The following is a 24009-nucleotide window of genomic DNA, read 5'->3' on the forward strand; positions in this document are numbered from 1 at the left end:
TTTTACACACTACATTTCTCTTAATCCTCCACTCTCTCCACTCCAGCACAGATCAGACACAGTGCAGCGGGGGAGGGGTTCTTAAAGGGCCAGCTGGCAGCTCTGCTCTCAGCTCTGCTCTCAGCTCTGACAGAGATGGCAGAGAGCGAGCAGAGAAGGGAGGGGCTCTTAAAGGGCCGGCTCTCAGCTCTGCACTCACACTGTGCAGCGAACTGAGGCTCGTATCTTCTAAACTACAAGGCCTAGGGATTTGCCGATTACACCGTTGGATTGGGGCCGGTGTCAAGGACGCGGCCGTAGGCCGCGCGGGGGCTCAGGCCCTAACAACGCTGCTTGCAGCTTTAATTAGGGCCTGAGCCAGTCCCTGGCGAAGACCCTATTATGTTTCGAAGTCACACTCGCCACTTCAAAAGTAAATTTGACCCCCTAAACATGCATGAAAACTCACCAAATTTGGTAAGCACATCGGGTGCGGCAAAAAATTCGATAATTAAAAAAAAAAGAGGCGCTCTACTCAATAGCGCCACCTACATACACAAAAAACCATGCCACAGACTGTAGGAATGTCCTACAGACATGGGACAAACACCATTGAACTCGTCTCATCAAGACGGATAAATCATACACTCACACCCCTGACCTAACTGTAACAGGATGTCCACAATTTGGACACGAATGTCTAATTTTGGACAATTTTGCGCCCCGAACAAAATCTATCTCCTCCTAAACCGTAAATGCCAGGGCTTCCAAACTTTCACACATTACTCTCCCAACTGTGCTCTTCAAAAATCTTTAAAGGCTAATATACTACGCGCTCGGTTTGGATTTTATGAGCCGTCAAAGTGGGGGAGACACTTTTCGCCTTACAATGGAAGTCTATGGGGAGAGCGTGTCCTCTCAGGGTACATACTCTCAAACAAATGCTTCTCACATCTACACCATACATTCCACAGCTTTTAAAAACACACCACTGTATTCCTGACAAAAATCTCTACAAAAATATGGTATTTTGTGTGACTTTTGACCAACGTATGCCGACTTATTCACCTTTTACACACTACATTTCTCTTAATCCTCCACTCTCTCCACTCCAGCACAGATCAGACACAGTGCAGCGGGGGAGGGGTTCTTAAAGGGCCAGCTGGCAGCTCTGCTCTCAGCTCTGCTCTCAGCTCTGACAGAGATGGCAGAGAGCGAGCAGAGAAGGGAGGGGCTCTTAAAGGGCCAGCTCTCAGCTCTGCTCTCACACTGTGCAGCGCACTGAGGCTCGTATCTCCTAAACTACAAGGCCTAGGGATTTGCCGATTACACCGTTGGATTCGGGCCGGCGATCCGGCCGCGGTTAGGCGGGGGCTCAGGCCCTAACAACGCTGCTTGCAGCTTTAATTAGGGCCTGAGCCAGAAGGTACTTCTGGGCGAAGACCCTATTATGTTTCGAAGTCAGAGAGACACGAAGTCAGCGCTAAAAGCAGTAAAAACACACACTTAGGAACATCACAGGCCTCTAAAAACATCACAGGGGGGTCCGGGGGGGGACGGGGGGTGAGGTCCCCCATTGAAACCTATGGTGGCAAAAATTATATCTGAAATTGTTAAGTTTTATTATTATTTTTTTTCTTTGTTTCATCCGACGCCTCTTTGACGCTTAATTTGACCCCCTAGACATTTATGAAATTCGCTGAAATTCGGCACACACGTCCGGTCTGGCGAAAAATTTTATATTTTAAAAAAAAATTTCGCAAAAACTCAATAGCGCCACCTAGGGAGCCAAAAAACTCGCAAAAAATTTGGAGCGCTATAACTGCTTGCACGAATGTCCCACAGACATGGGACCAACACCGTTGGAATCGTCTCATTAAGACGAAAAATTCATACACTCTGACCTCTCACCTATCTACAACACAATGTCCACAAATTGGACAAAACTGTCAAAAAAAGGAATTTTTTACTCCCCGAACAAAATCTATCTCCTCCTAAACCGTAAATGGCACCGCTTCCAGACTTTCACACACTACTCTCCCAACACTGCTCTTCAAAAATCTTTAAAGGCTAATATACTACGCGCTCGGTTCCCATTTTATAAGCCGTCAAAGTCGGGGAGACACGTTTCACGCTTACAATGGAAGTCAATGGGGTGGCCGTGTCCTCTCATGGTACAAACTCTCGAACAAATGCTTCTCACATCTAAACTAAAACTCTCACAGCTTCACAAAACACACCAGTCGATTCCTCAGAAAAATCTCTACAAAAATATGGTATTATATCCCACTTCCAAGCAACATATGCAGAGTTATTTGCTTTTCACACACTAAAAATGTACACTTTTAAGCTGCTCTCCACTCAGGCACAGATGGCAGAGATTTGTTTACTGTAGTCATGGAAACCACAATTCGAGGGTCTCTGCCCTCATGTACATACTCTCAAACAAACAGTTGTAGCTTCTAAACTAAAACACTCACACCTTCAAAAAGCACACCATTGAATTCCTGAGAAAAAACTCTACACACTGATGTCTTTACATTCCACTTTTGACCCACATATACAGAGTTATGACTGTGTTTCACAGTTAAACTGCCAAATCCTCCTCTGCTCTCCACTCTGACACAGATGGCAGAGAGCGAGCAGAGAAGGGAGGGGCTCTTAAAGGGCCGGCTCTCAGCTCTGCAGTCACACTGTGCAGCGCGCTGAGGCTCGTATCTCCTAAACTACAAGGCCTAGGGATTTGCCGATTACACCGTTGGATTCGGGCCGGCGATCCGGCCGCGGTTCGGCGGGGGCTCAGGCCCTAACAACGCTGCTTGCAGCTTTAATTAGGGCCTGAGCCAGTCCCTGGCGAAGACCCTATTATGTTTCGAAGTCACACTCGCCACTTCAAAAGTAAATTTGACCCCCTAAACATGCATGAAAACTCACCAAATTTGGTACGCACATCGGGTGCAGCGAAAAATTCAATAATTAAAAAAAAAAGAGGCGCTCTACTCAATAGCGCCACCTACATACACAAAAAACCACGCCACAGACTGTAGGAATGTCCTACAGACATGGGACCAACACCATTGAACTCGTCTCATCAAGACGGATAAATCATACACTCACACCCTTGACCTAACTGTAACAGGATGTCCACAATTTGGACACGAATGTCTAATTTTGGACAATTTTGCGCCCCGAACAAAATCTATCTCCTCCTAAACCGTAAATGCCAGGGCTACCAAACTTTCACACATTACTCTCCCAACTGTGCTGATTAAAAGTTGTTCAAGGTTAATATACTACGCACTCGGTTTGGATTTTATGAGCCGTCAAAGTGGGGGAGACACTTTTCGCCTTACAATGGAAGTCTATGGGGAGAGCGTGTCCTCTCAGGGTACATACTCTCAAACAAATGCTTCTCACATCTACACCATACATTCCACAGCTTTAAAAAACACACCACTGTATTCCTGACAAAAATCCCTACAAAAATATGGTATTTTGTGTGACTTTTGACCAACGAATGCCGACTTATTCAGCTTTTACACACTACATTTCTCTTAATCCTCCACTCTCTCCACTCCAGCACAGATCAGACACAGTGCAGCGGGGGAGGGGTTCTTAAAGGGCCAGCTGGCAGCTCTGCTCTCAGCTCTGCTCTCAGCTCTGACAGAGATGGCAGAGAGCGAGCAGAGAAGGGAGGGGCTCTTAAAGGGCCGGCTCTCAGCTCTGCACTCACACTGTGCAGCGAACTGAGGCTCGTATCTTCTAAACTACAAGGCCTAGGGATTTGCCGATTACACCGTTGGATTGGGGCCGGTGTCAAGGACGCGGCCGTAGGCCGCGCGGGGGCTCAGGCCCTAACAACGCTGCTTGCAGCTTTAATTAGGGCCTGAGCCAGTCCCTGGCGAAGACCCTATTATGTTTCGAAGTCACACTCGCCACTTCAAAAGTAAATTTGACCCCCTAAACATGCATGAAAACTCACCAAATTTGGTAAGCACATCGGGTGCGGCGAAAAATTCGATAATTTAAAAAAAAAGAGGCGCTCTACTCAATAGCGCCACCTACATACACAAAAAACCACGCCCCAGACTGTAGGAATGTCCTACAGACATGGGACAAACACCATTGAACTCGTCTCATCAAGACGGATAAATCATACACTCACACCCCTGACCTAACTGTAACAGGATGTCCACAATTTGGACACGAATGTCTAATTTTGGACAATTTTGCTCCCCGAACAAAATCTATCTCCTCCTAAACCGTAAATGCCAGGGCTTCCAAACTTTCACACATTACTCTCCCAACTGTGCTGATTAAAAGTTGTTCAAGGTTAATATACTACGCGCTCGGTTTGGATTTTATGAGCCGTCAACGTGGGGGAGACACTTTTCGCCTTACAATGGAAGTCTATGGGGAGAGCGTGTCCTCTCAGGGTACATACTCTCAAACAAATGCTTCTCACATCTACACCATACATTCCACAGCTTTTAAAAACACACCACTGTATTCCTGACAAAAATCCCTACAAAAATATGGTATTTTGTGTGACTTTTGACCAACGTATGCCGACTTATTCACCTTTTACACACTACATTTCTCTTAATCCTCCACTCTCTCCACTCCAGCACAGATCAGACACAGTGCAGCGGGGGAGGGGTTCTTAAAGGGCCAGCTGGCAGCTCTGCTCTCAGCTCTGCTCTCAGCTCTGACAGAGATGGCAGAGAGCGAGCAGAGAAGGGAGGGGCTCTTAAAGGGCCAGCTCTCAGCTCTGCTCTCACACTGTGCAGCGCACTGAGGCTTGTATCTCCTAAACTACAAGGCCTAGGGATTTGCCGATTACACCGTTGAATTCGGGCCGGCGATCCGGCCGCGGTTAGGCGGGGGCTCAGGCCCTAACAACGCTGCTTGCAGCTTTAATTATTCTTTATTTTTCCGCCGCCAATAAATCGCATAATTGCACCCCCTAGACATGCATGAAATTCGCTGAAATTTGGCACGCACATCCGGTCTGGCGAAAATTTCGATATTCTGAAAAAAAAATTTGGCAAAACTCTATAGCGCCACCTACAGAGCAAAAAAACTAAAAAAAAAATAGAATCATTATAACTGCTTGCACGAATGTCCCACAGACACGGGACCAACACCGTTGCACTCGTCTCATCAAGACGAACAATTCATACACTCTGACCTCTCACCTATCTACAACACAATGTCCACAAATTGGACAAAACTGTCAAAAAAAGGAATTTTTTACTCCCCGAACAAAATCTATCTCCTCCTAAACCGTAAATGGCATCGCTTCCAAACTTTCACACATTACTCTCCCAACTGTGCTGATTAAAAGTTCAGTAAGAATAATATACTACGCGCTCGGTTTGGATTTTATAAGCCGTCAAAGTCGGGGAGACACGTTTCACGCTTACAATGGAAGTCAATGGGGTGGCCGTGTCCTCTCATGGTACATACTCTCGAACAAACGCTTGTCACGTCTACACTGAAACTCTCACAGCTTCACAAAACACACCACTGGATTCCTCAGAAAAATCTCTACAAAAATATGGAATTATATTCCACTTCCAAGCAACAAATGCAGAGTTATTTACTTTTCACACACTAAAAATGTGCATTTTTTAGCTGCTCTCCACTCCTGCACAGATGGCAGAGATTTGTTTACTGTAGTCATGGAAACCACAATTGGAGGGTCTCTGCCCTCATGTACATACTCTCAAACAAACACTTGTAGCTTCTAAACTAAAACACTCACACCTTCAGAAAACACACCATTGAATTCCTGAGAAAAAACTCTACGCACTGATGTCTTTACTTTCAACTTTTGACCAACATATGCAGAGTTATGACTGTGTTTGTCAGTTAAACTGCCAAATCCTCCTCTGCTCTCCACTCTGACAGAGATGGCAGAGAGCGAGCAGAGAAGGGAGGGGCTCTTAAAGGGCCGGCTCTCAGCTCTGTAGTCACACTGTGCAGCGAACTGAGGCTCGTATCTCCTAAACTACAAGGCCCAGGGATTTGCCGATTACACCGTTGGATTGGGGCCGGCGATCCGGCCGCGGTTAGGCGGGGGCTCAGGCCCTAACAACGCTGCTTGCAGCTTTAATTAGGGCCTGAGCCAGAAGGTACTTCTGGGCGAAGACCCTATTATGTTTCGAAGTCAGAGAGACACGAAGTCAGCGCTAAAAGCAGTAAAAACACACACTTAGGAGCATCACAGGCCTCTAAAAACATCACAGGAGGGTCCGGGGGGGGACGGGGGGTGAGGTCCCCCATTGAAACCTATGGTGGCAAAAATTATATCTGAAATTGCTGCGTTTTATTATTATTATTATTATTATTATTCTTTCTTTCTTCCGCGACATCTTAAACGCTTAATTTGACCCCCTGAACATGCATGAAATTCGCTGAAATTTGGCACGCACGTCTGGTCCGGCGAAAAATTCGATATTTAAAAAAAAAAATCTGGAAAAACTCAATAGCGCCACCTACAGAACTACAAAAGTAAAACAAAAATTGAATCGTTATAACTGCTTGCACGAATGTCCCACAGACATGGGACCAAGACCGTTGGACTCGTCTCATTAAGGCGAAAATTTCATACGCTCTGACCTCTCACCTATCTGCAACAGAATGTCCACAAATTGGACAAAACTGTCAAAATGAGGACTTTTGCTCCTCCCCGAACAAAATCTATCTCCTCCTAAACCGTAAATGGCATCGCTTCCAAACTTTCACACATTACTCTCCCAACTGTGCTGATTAAAAGTTGAGAAAAAAATTTACATAAGTTGCACGGTTTGGATTTTATAAGCCGTCAAAGTCGGGGAGACACGTTTTACGTTTTAATGGAAGTCAATGGGGAGGCCGTGTCCTCTCATGGTACATACTCTCGAACAAACGCTTGTCACGTCTACACTGAAACTCTCACAGCTTCACAAAACACACCACTGGATTCCTCAGAAAAATCCCTACAAAAATATGGGATTACATTGCACTTTGAAGCAACATATGCAGAGTTATTTGCTTTTCACACACTGAAAATGTGGATTTTTCAGCTGCTCTCCACTCTAGCACAGATGGCAGAGATTTGTTTACTGTAGTCATGGAAACCACAATTGGAGCTTCTCTGCCCTCATGTACATACTCTCAAACAAACACTTGTAGCTTCTAAACTAAAACACTCACACCTTCAGAAAACACACCATTGAATTCCTGAGAAAAAACTCTACACAGTGATGTCTTTACTTTCAACTTTTGACCCACATATGCTGAGTTATGACTGTGTTTCACAGTTAAACTGCCAAATCCTCCTCTGCTCTCCACTCTGACACAGATGGCAGAGAGCGAGCAGAGAAGGGAGGGGCTCTTAAAGGGCCGGCTCTCAGCTCTGCAGTCACACTGTGCAGCGAACTGAGGCTCGTATCTCCTAAACTACAAGGCCTAGGGATTTGCCGATTACACCGTTGGATTGGGGCCGGCGATCCGGCCGCAGTTAGGCGGGGGCTCAGGCCCTAACAACGCTGCTTGCAGCTTTAATTAGGGCCTGAGCCAGAAGGTACTTCTGGGCGAAGACCCTATTATGTTTCGAAGTCAGAGAGACACGAAGTCAGCGCTAAAAGCAGTAAAAACACACACTTAGGAGCATCACAGGCCTCTAAAAACATCACAGGAGGGTCCGGGGGGGGACGGGGGGTGAGGTCCCCCATTGAAACCAATGGTGGCAAAAATTATATCTAAAATTGCTTCGTTTTTTTCTTATTAGGGCCTGAGCCAGAAGGTACTTCTGGGCGAAGACCCTATTATGTTTCGAAGTCTGAGAGACACGAAGTCAGCGCTAAAAGCAGTAAAAATACACACTTAGGAGGATGACAGGCCTCTAAAAACATCACAGGGGGGTCCGGGGGGGGACAGGGGGTGAGGTCCCCCATTGAAACCAATGGTGGCAAAATTATATCTGAAATTGCTAAGTTTTTTTCTTATTCTTTCTTTTTCCGCCGCCAACAAATCACATAATTTCACCCACTACACATGCATGAAATTCGCTGAAATTTGGCACGCATGTCCGGTCTGGCGAAAATTTCGATATTCTAAAAAAAAAATTGGGAAAAACTCTATAGCGCCACCTAGGCAGTAAAAAAACAAAAAAAATAACATTTGGAGCGCTGTTACCGCTTGCATGAATGTCCCACAGACATGGGACCAACACCGTTGAACTCGTCTCATCAAGACGAACAATTCATACACTCTGACCTCTCACCTATCTACAACACAATGTCCACAAATTGGACAAAACTGTCCAAAAAAACACAATTTTCACTCCCCGAACAAAATCTATCTCCTCCTAAACCGTAAATGGCATCGCTTCCAAACTTTCACACATTACTCTCCCAACACTGCTCTTCAAAAATCTTTAAAGGCTAATATACTACGCGTTCGGTTCCCATTTTATAAGCCGTCAAAGTGGGGGAGACACGTTTCACGCTTACAATGGAAGTCAATGGGGAGGCCGTGTCTTCTCATGGTACAAACTCTCGAACAAATGCTTCTCACGTCTAAACTAAAACTCTCACAGCTTCACAAAACACACCAGTCGATTCCTCAGAAAAATCTCTACAAAATATTGTATTATATCCCACTTCCAAGCAACATATGCAGAGTTATTTGCTTTTCACACACTAAAAATGTACACTTTTCGGCTGCTCTCCACTCAGGCACAGATGGCAGAGATTTGTTTACTGTAGTCATGGAAACCACAATTGGAGGGTCTCTGCCCTCATGTACATACTCTCAAACAAACACTTGTAGCTTCTAAACTAAAACACTCACACCTTCAAAAAACACACTATTGAATTCCTGAGAAAAAACTCTTCGCACTGATGTCTTTACTTTCAACTTTTGACCAACATATGCTGAGTTATGACTGGTTTTCACAGTAAAACTGCCAAATCCTCCTCTGCTCTCCACTCTGACACAGATGGCAGAGAGCGAGCAGAGAAGGGAGGGGCTCTTAAAGGGCCGGCTCTCAGCTCTGCAGTCACACTGTGCAGCGAACTGAGGCTCGTATCTCCTAAACTACAAGGCCTAGGGATTTGCAGATTACATGCTTGGAGTTGGGCCAGTGTCAACAACGCGGCCATAGGCTTTGCAGGGCCTTAGGCCCTGACACGGTGTGTCTTACATCTACACTACAACTCACACAGCTTGACAAAACCCACTCATGGATTACTCAGAGAAATCCCTAAAAAAATTGTCACAATACTACAAAAATATCGTGTTACATTGCACTTACAAGTAACATATGCATAGGTATTTCATTTTCGCACATTGCAAATGTCACATTGTCCTCTGCTTTCCACTCTCACACAGATAACAGAGAGCAGCGGGGGAGGTGAAGCTACAGCGACAACTGTCACCTGTTATGGGATCGGGAGAGGCTATTACTCCATAAACTACATGCTCTTAAACACAAAGTTCACAAGTCACAAATACACATCACACTGCTTCAGAAAAACATCCATCTATAAATATTGTATTACATTGCACTTTCAAGCAACATATGCAGAGGTATTTGCTTTTCACACACTACAAATGTCTAAATCCTGCTCTGCTCTCCACACTGACACAGACGACACAGATTTGTTTTCCGTTGTTATCGCAAAACGGACAGCACTTCTGCAGTTGTGCTACATACTCTTTCACAAATGTTTACAACATCTAAAATACAACCCCCACACCTTCATATAGCACACCATTGACTTCCTGACAAAAATCTGTGGGCATACATAGTCTTACATTCAACTTTTGACCAACATATGCTGAGTTATGACTGTGTTTCACAGTAAAACTGCCAAATCCTCCTCTGCTCTCCACTCTGACACAGATGGCAGAGAGAGAGCAGAGAAGGGAGGGGCTCTCAAACCCTCGCAACAAGGCTCTGTGAAGTCTCAGCTCTCTCCTCAATGGTCAGATCTGACAGCTCTCTGCCAATCAGTTGCTGTGCTGCAATGCAACTCATGACGTGTCATCATGCCACCTCTCTGCCAATCAGTTGCTGTGACTCAGAGCACTCCGTGACGTCTCCTCATAGGAGCTTATAAAACCTGAAGGCTGCGGTTGCCATTTTCTCTCGCTCTCTCGGCTGGAGGTAAGTGCCGTCTTCTCTGTTGCATGACTTATTATTAGCTTCAGCCATTAATTCAGTATTTTTATTTGGTTATTCGACACTATTTCCGCTACTTACATGTGCTCTGTTAATACAGTAATGTTATAATGCACTTACAACCCCTATGTCCGCCGTCTTAACGCTACAAAGACGCGAGCTCCTCGTCAGCCATTTCGCATCACCGCGACTCGGCCGCTAGCTCCTCGTCGGCCATTTCACATCACCGGGACTCGGCCGCTAGCTCCTCGTCGGCCATTTCACATCACCGCGACTCGGCCGCTAGCTCCTCGTCGGCCATTTCGCATCACCGCGACTGGGCCGCTAGCTCCTTGTCGGCCATTTCGCATCACCGCGACTCGGCCGCTAGCTCGTCATCGGCCATTTTATATAATCTATCTACATCTATATGGCTTTGTGTATTTTTTTCTGAGTAAATGGATATATATGTGTAAGATTGCATGTATGTGTCTACTTTTAATACTTAAAAGTATATGTCACAATATTATTCATTGCATTGGTGCTATTATTATATTGTAAAAACACCCTCATGTTTACTTTACAGATCTTGACTTGTCCCTTGCTACTCTGCTGCTTTGTGCTGCATCTACAACTGTTCCTCAGGAAATCTCTACTTTGAAAAATACACACATACACATAGTTACTTAATTTAGTATAACACATATCTTGTGTCTAATTCACCACTTTTGCATTTGTTCACAAACTCACACACACACACACACACACACACACACACACACTCTCTCTACATTTACTGATTGCTCATCTCCCACAACCAAGGTAAGTTGCACTTCTTTAATTCACCCACTTCTGACGATCACGGCCCTCCCTTTTGTGAGTACAACTACCATTCTATACTCGTACGCTTTGTCTGTGAACGCTTATTTTCACAATTTGTCTTTTGTAGATGCCCCGTTCCAAGTCCCACCGGCTTGCCCAGGCGGCCAAGCGGAGGATGGCACAGCGGGAGCCTTGGACCCCTGGGCCACCTGTCCCCGAGTTTTTTGCTCGTATGTATCAACACTTTTTTAAATACCAAACTCCTGCTACTCTAACATGTGCTACAAAAACCATGTCTGCCATTGCCTCACATTATAACATTATCTCCATCCTAACAGGGCGCGGTACCGGACGCCGCCACCGCGTGCGGAGATGGCCAACTTCACTCTACACCAACCACTCCGTGAAGTTGGTCACTCCTGCACAGTCTCCCGGCCAGAAGGTACCGATCTTTCTCATTCTACATCATTGCACACATCTATGCACTCATACTTGCTGTCTGTTCTAAACATGTGGTTCTGTGACAGATGGTGTTCGTCCTCGGAGACTCCCACCTGCGCGCCATCGTCGACGGGTTCGTAAGTATGCCGCAGGGTTCTCTCACTTTTGGCTTCTTATCTGTTCCAGGTGGAGCCGCCTCTGACCTCAGGACCGAGGTCATGCATGCTACCCTCCCCTGGACCCCGGACTTGGTGTGCGTGGGGGCCCCCAGCAACAACCTCACAGCCAGCAGGACTGTTGGTGAGGCGGCGTTGGACTTCCGTGCTCTCCTGACCACAGTCAGCAGCCTCTGGCCGACGGTGAGCTTCTGTTTGTCATTTTACTGTTACTATTATGTCTTCCCTCCCGCACAGTCACACTTGTTACTTATGTCATTATTTACATTCACACTTAACATTTGTTTCATTGCGCCCTTCAAGGTGTTAGTGATGGATTTCCCTCCACGCTTAACCATCGATCCGGCTTTGCAGGACCTGCTGCGTCAGGAATACCGCCGTGTCACAGCGCGCATGGGTATGTCACACATTTCCACGTCTCCTTCTCCCATAACTTTATCACTTAACAGTTGTAATTAATACACATTACAACACTATAATACATATGATTTCCACATCTCTCAGGTATCCCATACGTGTCTATGGCGGAGCACCTCCCAGTCCATCGGTTGGAGCTGTGGTGCCACGACGGTGTAAGTACAGCTTAAAGTCATCGTTTACATATGTCATGTGCTTGAACTGCCCTCTTCTCCTGTGCTACGTGACCCAACGCCATTAAAGTCTGCTTTGTTTCCTGTCTTTCAGGTGCATCTCAGCGACTCTGATGGCATGCCGGTTGTGGTGGACCTGCTGTGGAACGCCGCGGTCCATCAGCTCGCCCCCCCTCCACCACAGCCCACCGTGTCACCCCGCACATCGCCACGTGTCAGGGTGTCTCCCAGGGTGATCGTGACGGGACACGTTCCTGTGCCTCGTCGTCGTGACCCCCAGGAGTGGACCCTCGTTGGACGGGCATGCGCGGTAATGTATTTCACCACTATATTATCCTAATACACATTTCTTAACACTTTTTCTCATGACCAACATCTAACATATATCCTCCCTCCCATCTTTGCTTTCTGTTTCAAAGACTGGTACACCTCCGGCCCGACGGTCTGCCATCCCCTCCAACCCGGTGTGGTTCAGCAGTGACATGCTGGATGCCATGGAGAAGGTTTCACCTTCTTCTGGCTCCGGCTGCACTGCTGCTCCACCAGCTGGCCAGGTAACTATACCACTCATTACATGTACTGTTTCAAGCCTACATGCATATCAGATGTTGTAAACAATAATTCTCTCCTTCCTTCAGCCTTCCCCTGGGCATGGGAAGCACCGGCGCCATCGTGTTGCCTCAAAGCCCAAAGGAGGAAAGCGACAGGTTGGTATTTGGATCTTTTCTCCCAATTACTGCAATATAACTTATACCTGCATTTGGACTTATACATATAAATCCACTTATTTTGTACTTACTCTCCTTTTATTTATTTAGGTGCTGGCAACACCACCTGCCCATCTGACCGTGTCCGCCTCCAAGTCCCGTCCAGCAGCGCAGCAGGTTCGCCTTGCTTTAATTACATACAGTTTACTTACGGCTCATTCAAATCAACATTTCCTCTCCTACTTCATTTACATTTAACATTCTCTTTTTATCTTCTATCAGGTGGAGGCGGCAGCCAAGGCGTGCGTGGAGGAGTCTGCGGTGCCACTGACTGCTGCCGTGGTGCCAGAGGGTCCGAGGACGGAGGTTGCCGCAGCTCGCCCTGCCTTGCTGACGGAATCCACTGTCCAGGAGCCGACGCAGACGATGCACACGCCGACGAAAGCTAAGTCTGACTTTTCAATGTTCTCTATGCATGATGTTAAAGCGGCTAATGCAGATTCCAATGGCAATGATGTGGCAATGGTGGCTCCTAATAGCAGAGGTATTAAGGTAGGCAAGGTTGTGAAGGGCTCATTTCACCAGGGGCATGAGCAGTTTAAGTATGGAGGACTGCAGTGTATGGCTATTGCTTTGGTCAGCATAGCCAAACACACTTTCAGCAGTGTGTTCTCCTGGAAAAGGTGTGAGCTGGATCAGGTCTTAATTAAAGGTGATGAGTTATACACCTTCCTGCGTGACAGTGGCTCTTTTACACATCCCACAAATCTGCTATCTGTTCCTGACCTTCCACAGCACTTGGAAGTTGATGGACAGATATGCAGTTTCCATTTTGGGGATGTGCTCTTAGGTGAAGTTGGTGTGACTGAAGGGGAGCTGGTGGACTTTGGTGTCTTTATCAGTCTGCGTGATGGACTGGCCAGGATCTTCAGTCAGTACAGCACATGTCTTATGACACTGTGTGGAAACACCACTTCGATCATCCATCAGGATGGACGGTTTGCTGTTGTTGACAGTCACTCACGTAATTATAGTGGCTTGTCACATTGCCGTGGTACCAGTGTGGTTCTGCATTTTGCAGGTCTTGATGACCTGCATCACTACATCTGCTGTTTGGCTGAGAGTCTCAGTTCAAACCAAAAACTTTTTGAACTCTGTGGTGTTGTTGTGTGTCGGGATGTGAATCCAGTTCCATCTGGAGAAAGTTCTATCGTTCAGGCCAGTAAAGCAAGACGGTCTCCTGTTGTCGAAACTGTAAATGATGACTACAACATATCCGGCAGTGTTCTTCCTGTACCTACAAGTCTGGCAATGTCTAACATAGCTGAGCAGACTTCAGCTTGTAATGTCAGTGCTGCGTCACAACAAGGACCACACGATACTCACGGCACAAAGCGTGAAATTTCTCCTGACGCCTCCTCGTCAAAGAAATTAAAGACGCTTGAACACTGTTTGCTTAACACAGACGTACAATTTATTAGCGCTGTCACAAATGACGCGCTGCTGTTTTGTCCTCTCGGTGTACGTAACTGTCAGGTTTTATGTCAAAAGTTAAATATTGACTTAGTCAAGTTCAATCCTCAACTCTCCACAGAAGTTGGATTGATCGGTCCTCCATGTAAGAATGAGAGGATCGTTGCTGATGGGAACTGCTTCTTTAGAGCCATCTCTCAGGCAGTGAGCGGCTCACAAAAGCACCATCGCAAGATTAGATCTGCTGTTTGTAAAGAGCTGGAGAGAAATGCTCAGAAATATGTCTCTCTTTTGAGAAGACAGTATTCGTCTGTGTCACAGTACCTCCAGCAGTCCAGGATGAAATATGTTAATACTTGGGCCACAGAGGTGGAGATACAGGTCACAGCAGATTTGTTAGGAGTTAGTGTTTGTACGTTTGTGGATGGACGTTGGATTAAGTATAGAAGTGCTGGTGACCTTTTTTTCCCAGAGTGCATTTATGTACAAAACATCCTGGACAGGCATTTTGAGAATGTGGTCTGTGTGTCAAAGCCTGGACAACAGACGTGTTATGGTTGTTGTAAACTTGTGGATGTGCCAACTTACACCTTGAGGACTACATTGCAAGTTCCTGCTGAATGTGAGATGGAACATGTAGGATGTCATTTCCCTTTAGTTGTTTCTGACAAAGGTCTTGATACTGATCAGTTTCTGCAAGTGCATACTGAATCTAAAGTAACTGTTGATGCTGGGAGGTCTAAATATTTGACGCAAAAAAAAAAAAAACAGGACAAATTGAATAAATTGACTAGACAGAAACATCTCTTGATGAACAAAAACATGTATTGGCAAAATGCCCTCTACAGAGAGAGGAAAAAATTACAAATGCTCAATAAATATCACACACATTTAGCATATAAGGACAGTGTAAAAGCAAAGAGTAGACTCAACTACCAACACAATCCCCAGCATAGACAAAAAGTTAAGACCAGAAGTAAAGCTCGTAGTATAGTCAGATATCAACAAAACGTCCAGCACAGACTCAGTATAATAGCAAAAAGTGTAGACAAATATAGACACAATCTCAAACATAGACAAAATGTAAAATCCAGAAGTATTGTGAAATATAGACGCGACATCAAGCATAGACAGACAGTTAAAGCAAAACAGAAGGAAGTTATTGCAAAAAAGTATCATGGCAGTTCCGGATTTAAGAAAAAAGTTATTGCCACTGTTAAATTAAATAAGACAAAAAGAGCTGAGAGGTATCAAGATTTTGACTTTGTCATGGAACAATTCTTAGAAAAGGTTAGAGACGGCCCTGAGTTCATTTGTTGTGTCTGTCATCGGTTGTTGTTCAGAACTCAGGTGCTGGGTTGTAGCTATGAAATGTACGCTGGAAATTCTGCGAGAGTTGCTGTTGCAAACCGATGCATTAGTGACACGTATTTGCATAGGTGTGGTAGTGATTGTGTTGTGCCTTGTGGGTTGGCAGCTTGTAGAGGGGAACTTTGGATCTGCCATACGTGTCACAGTAAAATTTCCAAAGGGCAGATTCCAGCTGAGTGTTGGGTCAACAACCTGACACCTGATCCCATTCCGCCGGAACTGGGATGCTTGAATAGCTTGGAGCAACACTTGATTGCGCTGCATATTCCGTTCATGAAATTGTTGGCATTGCCTAAAGGGGGGCAGAACGGAGTACATGGGCCGGTAACATGCGTTCCGGCTAATGTCGTGCAGACAACCAATGTGTTGCCTAGGACTAGCGTGGAAGGGTCCATGATGCAGGTCAAACTTAAACGCAAGTTGACCTACAAGGGCCATTATCGATATCAGTTTGTCGATAGTACACGAGTAAGACAGGCGCTACACTTTTTAAAAAGGAATAATCCTTTCTACAAGGACATTGACTTCAATGAGGATTGGGTCAATGACTTTTGTCGCCAGGACGATGGCGAGACTGAGGAGGTTCAGTCTGACGGTGAGGACGGAGCTGTCGTAGAGGGGGCAGAGTCTTGTGAGCAGAAGCAGGTCGTTTCAGAGGGTGCGGTGACAGCTCCGTCAGGTGGTCAAGACGACGTGATAGATGATTCAACAGAAATAATTCAAGATGAACTGTTGCATGACAGACAGCAGCACTGCATGTTTCAGGACACTTGTCTTATGCCTGTTGATATTGGTCAGGAAGCATTAGACCAGTATTTCGAGGACATAATCAACGTGGCGCCTGCGGAAGGGAATAGTCCAGTTAGGCTGCTTTCTGACCACACGAACGAGGCCAAGTGTTTCCCCGTCTTGTTTCCTCTGGGTAGGAAAACATTTCACGACGGGCGCTCGCAAGCGTTGACTCTGACGCGGTACTTCAACAACCGGATTATGCATGCGGATGGCCGCTATTCCGGCAACGTTGAGTACATTTTTTTCAGTCAGTACATGTCTGAGACTGAGCAAGTGTCCTCCAAAGTTTCCGTGGCAGGGCGTAAGGGTAGGGCAGGTCAGAAGTCCCAGAAGGTTAGCGCAGCGATGCTGATGAACGAGGACACTTTGAAGCAGATGTTGCAGGTCGACGAGGGCTTCAGATTTCTGAAGCCCATTCGAGGAACGCCTGCCTTTTGGCAGTCGGTTCAGAAGGACCTGTTAGCATGCGTCCGTCAGTTGGGGATTCCGACGTGGTTCTGTTCATTTTCGTCTGCTGATCTGCGCTGGCAGAATCTCCTGACCAGTATCCTGAAGCAGGAGGGCAGAACGCAGACGGTAGAGGATTTGGAGTGGGCAGACAGGTGCGAGCTGTTGCGCAGGAACCCCGTGACAGCCGCGAGGATGTTTGATTACAGGTGGCATTGCTTCTTGAATGAGGTTCTCAAGTCTCCTTCACAACCGATTGGCAAAATCACAGATTACTTTTATAGGGTAGAATTTCAGCAGCGCGGCTCCCCTCATGTCCACTGTCTGTTTTGGATTGAGGGGGCTCCCCAAATTGATAAGAACACAGATGAGGAGGTGGTGGCATTTATTGACCAATATGTCACCTGCGACTTAAACCCTGACGATGACACGTTATCGGCTATCGTGGCATCGGTTCAAGCCCACTCCAGGCGACACACCAAATCCTGCTTGAAACACGGAACGTGTCGCTTCCATTTCCCAAAAGTTGTTTCGGCCCGGACTTTTGTTTGTAAAACGGAAATTAAAACCTGTACCTGTGATCCGAAGGCCAGAGAGAATCCTCAGTCAACAAGCGTGCCGGTCTGTAATTGTTTTCAAGACACGAATCCCATTAATAAGGAGACGGCACACGCCATTTTGAAAGCCGTGAAGAAGGCTGTTAAAAAAGCGGACGCAGGAGAAGTGGCCTACGCTAGCGTGGACCACTTGTTCCAGACTCTGGGCATTAATCAGGAGATTTTTGAGCTGGCTTTTAAGCGCCTTCACACAAAGACTAGGATAGTCTATAAAAGAGGGGTAAAGGATGTCTGGGTGAACCAGTATAGTAAGAAATTGTTGAAGTGCTGGAATGCTAACATGGACATTAGCTTTGTCACCGATGCCTATGCAGTAATCATTTATATCATTTCGTATATAACCAAAGCCGAGAGAGAAATTGGGCTTTTATTGGCCAACGCACAAAAAGAAGCATCCAAACAATCAAATCTCTCTGCTAGAGAGGCTTTGAAAAAATTAGGAAGTGTGTATTTGCACAACAGGGACGTTTGTGCCCAGGAGTCGGTGTACAGGCTAACGAACATGCATCTCAGGGAGTGTTCCAGGAAGGTCGTGTTTGTGCCAACAGGGACAAATGTAGTTAGGATGAGTTTACCCCTCAGTGTGTTGAGGCAGAAAGCCGCTTGTGGTGACATGAGGTCAGAGGATATGTGGATGCCGAATATAGTCGATAGATATAGGAGCAGGCCAGATGACGAGCTGTTTGAAGACATGTGTATGGCTACGTTTGCGTCTGAGTATCGTCTTCTCAGCAAGAATGAAAAGTCCAAGAACATGATTCAACTGAAGAATGGACTTGGCTTCATCTCGAGGAGAACGCGGTCTCAGTTCGCTGTTGTGCGCTACATGCGCTTTGATTTAGAGAAGCAAGAGGAAGCACACTATCAGAGTCTGCTTCAGATGTATCTCCATTACAGAGTTGACGCAGATCTGAAACCTGAGGGGTTTCATCTGTTCAGTCAGTTCTATAAGGATGGAGAGGTTAGGTTCAGGGACGGTTCGATGAAGTCGGTGCAAAGCGTCGTCGATGAGAACAGGGCCAGGTTTGAGGTCGATTGTCCTGAGTTGGATCACGCTGAGGAGATTGCTCAGCAAGGTCAGGTCGATGAGGATGTTTGGGGGGAGCTCTGTCCTGAGCTGGAAGCGGAACGCCTCGAGTGTTTAGAGGAAATGAAGGAGCAAAGGCAAGGCGAAAATGCTGATGAGCATTTGGCCGACGCCTTACAAAATGTTCCCGATTTGGCGGCTGCCAAACCAAAAACAGATGTGTTTTTGGAGAGGAACAGGAGCATTTTGCCCAGAAGTGACGGCTTGGCCTTAGTTAGGTCTCTGAACGAGACGCAAATGGCTGTCTTCAACAAAGTTAGACAGTGGTGTCTGCAGAAGGCCATGGGTAAGAACCCAGAGCCTCTGCATGTGTTTTTGACAGGCGGTGCAGGGACGGGGAAAAGTCACTTAATTAGGGCCATTCAGTACGAGGCCGGGAGACTGCTGGCAACACTTTGTCATCAACCAGATAGCATTTCGGTTCTGTTAATGGCCTCCACGGGCATAGCTGCATACACTTTAAATGCAGCAACAATTCATCACTCGCTGAGTATTGGCACACACTCCAGCTTGCCCTACACACCCTTGGGAGAAGACAAACTGAACTCTCTAAGGGCCACATTTAGAGACCTCCAAATTGTCATCATTGATGAGATTAGCATGGTTGATCACAATCTGTTGGCATACGTTCACGGCAGGTTGAGGCAGCTTAAACAGACCGGTGACTTTTCCCCATTTGGTAATGTTAGCGTCATAGCCGTCGGTGACTTCTACCAGTTGCCTCCCGTTAAAGGGAAGCCGCTGTACGCTGGTCAGGTTGGTGTGGACCTGTGGTGCCACTTTAGCGTGGTGGAGCTGACTACTGTCGTCAGACAGAAGGACAGCTCCTTTGCTGAGATGTTGAACAGGCTTCGGGTGCGTTCCAAGAAAACCCCCATGTTAGACGGCGACGTCCAAATTTTGAAATCGCGAGAGACAGGGGAAGATAGCTCGGCCTTGCATATTTTCACCACAAATGTGCAAGTGGAAGAATTTAATTTGAACCAGTTGTTCCGCACGTGCCCAGATTATGTTGAAATTGACGCTAAAGACTTTACGCCGAACCGCAAAACCGGCAAATTGGAACCTGGAATCATTAGCAAGGGGCAGGGCACGTGTTTGGAATCTAAATTGTGTTTGGCCAAAAACGCCAGAGTTATGCTCTGTCGTAACGTCGACGTCCAGGACGGTCTGGTCAATGGCGCGTGTGGCACTGTCACCTACATTGAATTTGGCCCCGACCCCACATTTCCTCTGAGAATTTACGTCAAGTTCGATGACGAAAACATTGGCAGACAGAGGAGGACAGAGCGTCCACACGCAGCAGTAGAATACAGGCATTCTACTGCTATTGAACCAGACAGGGAGAAGACCAGGAAGCGCGGTTGTGTGCGGGTGCAGTTTCCCCTCAGGCTAGCGTGGGCTTGTACAGTCCACAAAGTGCAGGGGTTGACTGTAGACCAGGCTGTTGTGTCTTTAAAGAAGGTATTTGCACCTGGGCAGGCGTATGTAGCTCTCAGTCGTGTTAGGGCCTTGTCGGGACTGATCATCAAGGACTTTGAAGAAAAGGCCATTTACTGCAAGGACACCATTAAGGAGGCCATAGCTAGCATGCCTCCATTTTTGATTGAGCAGCCTTCATCAAATACACAGTTCGCGGTGTATTTGATGAACGTACAAAGTTTAAGTCGCCACCTGCTAGACTTGGTGTCCTGCACGCAGCATTTGCAGCTTAACTGCATTGCTGTCACAGAAACATGGCTCACTGCACAGTCCTCATTGGACTGTGTGCAAATCTCTGGCTACGATTTCCACAGTCGTCCTCGGTCTCTGTGTTACAGCGCCGCTGACCCCACATTCTCCAAATTCCAGCAGTTAGAACGCGGTGGCGTCGGCCTGTATAGTTTAGCCCATTCGGACGTCGACATTCTGCAGGTACCCGATTTCAATCTGGAGTGCTTGGTGTGCCTGTACAAAAAATTGAGCATTTCCCTGGCCGTCATTTACCGTCCACCAGCGTATCCAAATTTGCTGTTCAAAGGCAATGTGGGGAGGTTGCTTGACTGGTTAACTCCAACAAGTAACACTGTTGTAGTCATGGGAGACTTCAATGAGAACATTTTGAAAGGGTCATCAATTTGTAAATTTATGGAAGAAAAGGGGTTCACCCAACACGTGACACAAGAGACCACAGAAAAGGGGACGCTAATTGACCACGTTTACGTTAAAACGTCACAGTACGACGTGGAATGTGCAGTCTGGCCAGCCTACTTCAGCGATCACGAAGGGATCCTGTGTAGGTTTTCTGTTTCAGATGATCAGGGGGAGTTAGATGACCTCGCCAGTTTGTTTAGCTTGGATGACTTTGAGGATTTCCAGGGCGATTCTGACCACCAGGATGACTGAGTGTCAAAGCTACATGGCTGTCCCAGGTCAAATACTAGCCTCATGTCAGCTCAGTTGGCTCTGTGTGTGCTGGTAGGACAAGTTGACTCGGACCTGTTGTTGATAGGAAGCCTGGCATGACTGTTGGCATTTGTTAGAATAGAAAGTCCCACTCCACCTCTCTGTGCCCTTTTTAATCTTTTAACTTTTTAAACCTTTTTAACTTTGGCTATTTATTCTGTGCATGTCTTGACATGCACGGTTTTTAAGGTATTTATTCATGTATTTATTATTAACTTATTCCACTGTCACGCACTGCACTTACTGCAGTTTTGTAGTGACTATGAGTTGGTAGTTTAGCTCCACGAATCATGGTTCCACTGGTGCTGCGTGACAATCATGGGTCACAGCACGTTGTTGTAGTTGATATTTATAGTTGTTGTTGGTCATTTATAGTTGTTGTTTGTTAATTATAGTTGTTGTTGGTCATTTATAGTTGTTGTGAGTCACTGTCTGTCACATTATTGCTGTTGGTCTCTTATGAATGTTTTATAAATGTATTCTGTATGTATTTTTGCCTGTTGTCTCTCCTCTCAGCCCCCTCCCTCTTTGTCTCTCTCTCTCTCTGTATCTCTCTCCTCTTCTCCCACTGCCCCCGCCCCTCACCCCCAAGTCTATCTCCCCTCTCCACCCCAGCCCCATCTCTCTCCCTCTCCCTCTCAACCCCAACCGGTCCAGGCAGGTGGCCGCCCACTTTGAGCCTGGTTCTGCCTGAGGTTTCTTCCTGTAAAAGGGAGTTTTTCCTCACCACCGTCGCCAAGTGCTTGCTCATGTGGGAATGTTGGGTTTCTTTCACTAAACTTGTAAATAGTTTGTTCATTGAACCCCAACGGGGAGAAATTTCATTTAAGTTCTAAATTACTTTCATTAATTATGTTCACTGTATGTTCTAAATGCATTTTTATTTGACTTCAGATTTATAATTTCCATTTTGTTACACATGCAGTGACTGTTTCTAATTGACCTTTTGTTCAAATTAATCAGTTAATAAATTCCCATGTTCACCACAGCTGATGTCTGTCTTTTATTGTCACAATAACAGTACATGGACAATGAATGTTGAACTTTCTAATCCACACAGTCAAATGTCCTGTTTTCAATGCTGTATTTTGCCACATTCATGCTTGATGATATTCAGCAACTTAACTGGAAGAACCACAGTAAAGTGACAGCCAACAGGTAGCACAGACCATGATGAACACAAGGGTCAATATGAAGCTGTCACATCTGCAGTCACACTTTGGGTCCAACTGGAGCTTCTACCTCCTCAACTTCAACTGTCACCACTTTGATACCAACATGGATGGAGGAGCACTTCTCCATCACCCTGGGATTGATGATGTCATTCAACACCTTCACTAGGAGAAGCACATCAAACTTAGACAAAGGTAGGACAGAAGATGACAGGCAGACGGATCAATGCTGTCAGCTCAGCACTTGGAGTCACAACTGAAAAAGATGGTCTAAAATATTACTATTGGCCAACATATGGAGAGTTAATGACTGTTTTTAACAGTAAAACTGGCAGAATCCTCCTCTGCCCTTCAGTCTAATACAGATGGTAGACATTTGTTTACTGTTGTCAAGGAAACAGAAAGGGGAGCATCTCTGCTCTCATGGTACATAATATCAGACAAACACTTGTAGCTTCTAAATTAAAAGACCCACACCTTCAAAAACCATATTATTGAATTCCTGACAAAAAAACTATAAAAACATCTGGTAACATTCAACTTTTGACCCACATATGCTGAGTTATGACTGTGTTTCACAGTAAAACTGCCAAATCCTCCTCTGCTCTCCACTCTGACACAGATGGCAGAGAGCGAGCAGAGAAGGGAGGGGCTCTTAAAGGGCCGGCTCTCAACTCTGCACTCACACTGTGCAGCGAACTGAGGCTCGTATCTCCTAAACTACAAGGCCTAGGGATTTGCCGATTACACCGTTGGATTGGGGCCGGCGATCCGGCCGCGGTTAGGCGGGGGCTCAGGCCCTAACAACGCTGCTTGCAGCTTTAATTATTATTCTTTGTTTCATCCGGGAATCTTTAACGCTTAATTTGACCCCCTGAACATATGTGAAATTCGCTGAAATTTGGCACGCACGTCCGGTCTGGCGAAAAATTTGATATTTAAAAAAAAAATTTCGCAAAAACTCAATAGCGCCACCTAGGGAGCCAAAAAACTCGCAAAAAATTTGGAGCGCTCTAACTGCTTGTACGAATGTCCCAGAGACACGGGACCAACACCGTTGCACTCGTCTCATCAAGACGAAAATTTCATACGCTCTGACCTCTCACCTATCTACAACACAATGTCCACAAATTGGACAAAACTGTCAAAATGAGGACTTTTGCTCCTCCCCGAACAAAATCTATCTCCTCCTAAACCGTAAATGGCACCGCTTCCAGACTTTCACACACTACTCTCCCAACACTGCTCTTCAAAAATCTTTAAAGGCTAATATACTACGCGCTCGGTTCCCATTTTATAAGCCGTCAAAGTCGGGGAGACACGTTTCACGCTTACAATGGAAGTCAATGGGGTGGCCGTGTCCTCTCATGGTACAAACTCTCGAACAAATGCTTCTCACGTCTAAACTAAAACTCTCACAGCTTCACAAAACACACTACTGGATTCCTCAGAAAAATCCCTACAAAAATATGGTATTATATTCCACTTCCAAGCAACATATGCAGAGTTATTTGCTTTTCACACACTAAAAATGTACACTTTTAAGCTGCTCTCCACTCAGGCACAGATGGCAGAGATTTGTTTACTGTAGTCATGGAAACCACAATTGGAGGGTCTCTGCCCTCATGTACATACTCTCAAACAAACACTTGTAGCTTCTAAACTAAAACACTCACACCTTCAGAAAACACACCATTGAATTCCTGAGAAAAAACTCTACGCACTGATGTCTTTACT

The 24009-nt window shown here is 46.0% G+C and overlaps 1 protein-coding gene across 3 annotated transcripts in view; it reads left to right on the top strand.

Annotated features, from left to right (window-relative positions):
- LOC147267388 (uncharacterized) overlaps nucleotides 1-22088 on the top strand; it is a 373440-nt gene extending 351352 nt beyond the window's left edge. Inside the window, exons 1-11 of one of the 3 annotated variants that reach the window (XM_086198265.1) lie at nucleotides 9974-10138; nucleotides 10719-11184; nucleotides 11293-11396; nucleotides 11582-11754; nucleotides 11875-11968; nucleotides 12076-12143; nucleotides 12256-12471; nucleotides 12581-12715; nucleotides 12800-12868; nucleotides 12980-13045; nucleotides 13151-22088. In XM_086198265.1, coding sequence (XP_086054391.1) covers nucleotides 11327-11396; nucleotides 11582-11754; nucleotides 11875-11968; nucleotides 12076-12143; nucleotides 12256-12471; nucleotides 12581-12715; nucleotides 12800-12868; nucleotides 12980-13045; nucleotides 13151-21040 — 8781 coding nt within the window. In that variant the 5' untranslated portion in view covers nucleotides 9974-10138; nucleotides 10719-11184; nucleotides 11293-11326 and the 3' untranslated portion in view covers nucleotides 21041-22088. Of the gene's footprint in view, nucleotides 1-9973; nucleotides 10139-10718; nucleotides 11185-11292; nucleotides 11397-11481; nucleotides 11755-11874; nucleotides 11969-12075; nucleotides 12144-12255; nucleotides 12472-12580; nucleotides 12716-12799; nucleotides 12869-12979; nucleotides 13046-13150 lie in introns of those variants that run through there. The other 2 variants (XM_086198253.1, XM_086198256.1) reach the window with 2 other exon arrangements.
- The last annotated feature ends 1921 nt before the right edge of the window (nucleotides 22089-24009 follow it).

Source organism: Aulostomus chinensis, chromosome 3, assembly GCF_037954235.1.
Source record: "Aulostomus chinensis isolate RoL2024-O1b breed Wild chromosome 3, RoL_Achi_v1.0, whole genome shotgun sequence".
NCBI classification, from domain to species: Eukaryota; Metazoa; Chordata; class Actinopteri; order Syngnathiformes; family Aulostomidae; genus Aulostomus; species Aulostomus chinensis.